Source organism: Micromesistius poutassou (assembly GCF_964030765.1).
Source record: "Micromesistius poutassou genome assembly, chromosome: 8".
NCBI classification, from domain to species: Eukaryota; Metazoa; Chordata; class Actinopteri; order Gadiformes; family Gadidae; genus Micromesistius; species Micromesistius poutassou.
In genome coordinates, this window is record NC_140278.1 from 19,274,583 (window position 1) to 19,277,082 (window position 2,500).

At 45.1% G+C, this 2,500-nt stretch overlaps 1 protein-coding gene across 1 annotated transcript in view; it reads right to left on the reverse strand.

Annotated features, from left to right (window-relative positions):
- cblc (Cbl proto-oncogene C, E3 ubiquitin protein ligase) overlaps window positions 1-2,500 on the reverse strand; it is a 10,123-nt gene that overhangs the window by 3,052 nt on the left and 4,571 nt on the right. Inside the window, exons 2-4 of the mRNA XM_084471078.1 lie at window positions 1,580-1,726; window positions 995-1,151; window positions 123-244 (exon numbers count right to left, since the gene is read on the reverse strand). Of these exons, the coding sequence (XP_084327204.1) occupies window positions 123-244; window positions 995-1,151; window positions 1,580-1,726 (426 nt within the window). The remainder of the gene's footprint in view (window positions 1-122; window positions 245-994; window positions 1,152-1,579; window positions 1,727-2,500) is intronic.

A 2,500-nucleotide genomic window follows, 5' to 3' on the forward strand; every position in this document is an offset into this window, starting at 1 on the left:
AATTCATATGGACCTGATGTATATATGATCAGAGAGGACGTATGAGCACACTCCGATGACATCACCAATGTCAGCCAATCAGCTTGCTTGCTTGAGGCTGGACGGTACACTTTGGACCTCACCTCCCTGGCCTGTGTAGGTAGTGCGTCAGGCGGGCTTTGACCTGGTCGTAGGTCAGGAAGGCCATGTAGCCCGGGTGTGTCACTGCCAACTGGTTCCAGTTCCTTATGAGTGATCTCCAGGGCTGAAAAGACGATATATATATATCAGAAAACAACCTGCTTTCTGTAATGAGCTGGTAGGCGTTCGGCATCTTGCTCAAGGATTGCCTACAGGCAGACTTCAGACATTGGGCTTCAAACCCAAGGCAAGGCAAGGCAACTTTATTTATATAGCACTTCTCATACACAAGGCAGACTCAAAGTGCTTCACATATAAACATTGTCATACAATAAAAGAAAATAATAGATAAGTAAAAAGTAAAATAGATAGAAAATAACGGCAAAGTTAAAAAAAAAACATTTTAGAAACATTTTAGAAAGGCAAAGTTAAAAAAAAATGCATTTTAGAAAGTGAGAAAATAAAGGCAAAGTTAGTAATAAAATAAAAAATAGATAGAAGCATTGTAGATTTAAGATTTAGCAGAAAGCTAAAGCAAACATAAAAGTTTTCAGTCTTGTTTTAAAAGCTGTCAGAGTTGGGGCAAGTCTTAAATCCTCAGGGAGTTTATTCCAGCTATTTGTTGCATAGTAAATAAATCCTGCTTCACCATGTTTCGTGTTGACTCTGGGGATAATTAACAGATTGGTCTCAGAGGTTCTTAGTGACCTAGAAGGCTTATGTAGTGGAAGCATATCAGTCAAATATTTTGGCCCTAAACCATGTAGGGACAAACCCAGAGCCTTTCAAGTGGGAGTCAAACACTGTAACCATGACTAGACGATCTGGCATTCCTCTTAACAAATGGAATCAGGTGGATAACAATGCAATGCACCTGAAACAATCTGGTGAAGATGTCAAACTCAAACACGGAGACGTGGTCGTTGCAGGTGAGGTCTACTGTTGATTTCAGCGCCATGGACTCCATCCCCTCCTCAAACAAGTGCACCTCTCTGAGCTGCTCCTTAAGGGCGGTCCAGTGCACTATGCACCTTCGTTTAGAGAGAGAGAGCAAGGGTTAGTGCACACGTGACTAGTAAAGCAATACAGCATGACTTAAAATGGTTAGGTTAGTCGATCGAGAGTGAAGAACCCTGCCCTGAAATGTTGTATTCCTGCCATTTTGGATTATCAAGACTGTTTCTTTACGAGACACAGTAGTTACATTTCCCGGCCTGTCCCTGCCCCATACACCCCTAGCCGTAGCTCCACCCCTAGCCCTAGCTCCACCCCTAGCTGTAGCTCCACCCCTAGCCGTAGCTCCACCCCTAGCCGTAGCTCCACCCCTAGCTGTAGCTCCACCCCTAGCCATAGCTCCACCCCTAGCTGTAGCTCCACCCCTAGCCGTAGCTCCACCCCTAGCCGTAGCTCCACCCCTAGCTGTAGCTCCACCCCTAGCCGGGGCTCCACCCCTTCTCACTTTTTCCCAAAAGAGTGTCTCCAGAATTCCTCCGCTTCTGTCTTGGTGAGCCTGAAGCTGTCGCCCTGGAACTTTCCGTCGGGGAACAGGGCCTTCAGCTCGCACAGCATGTGGCTGAACAGCAGGGACAGCTTGGTCAGGTTCCTCCTGCAAACGGAGAGACAATAAGGAACCAATCTAAATAAAGGGGCGGGAAATCAACCATTAAATACATCAGTAAATGTACTTCAAATTATGTTATTATGGGTAATAATGCAATACGCCTCAGAAAATGATGTTCCATTATATGTTCCATGAAATCCTTTTTGACATTTTTCTGATATTCTGATATATAAGATATTCGGTATGTGTGTAGCAGATACATCCCTCTGTGATATGGTATGGTATGGGTATTTTACGTTTCTAGATGATGTTAATCCTCAGTTTATTCTCACTTTGGTTGGGGGCAACATATTTGCTAGGTGTCAGAAGTGTTTGTGGTTAGTGTTTGTGGTCACAGAAAACCAGTACACAGAGGTAACCTAAACGTCTTATTATTTAAACGCTGAGGTATTGAAAGTAAACATATTTTAAAACCACTGCACATACATGCTAGTATAATTTCTACACAAAAGACAAATGCTTTGTCACCCATATTCCTTAGTGCTGTATCCTATTTTGTCACGAAAATATGACATTTCAAACCAGTGACGGACTGGACGGTCTGGCATTCGGGCAGATGCCAGAAGGGCTCTCTTGGGCCGCTTGGGCCGGCCAATCACGGAGCGGCATGCTTGTCGGGTACACGCGGCCCCTTCGTCGCAACGGCGGCCCCACATTATCTCTCGGCACACTATCAAGCATAAATAGTGTGCATTGACGGTCTTTTACCGCTACCGCGCGATGCTGAACTTGCTCCGCCAGTCAGCCCGTCCGCCCCCC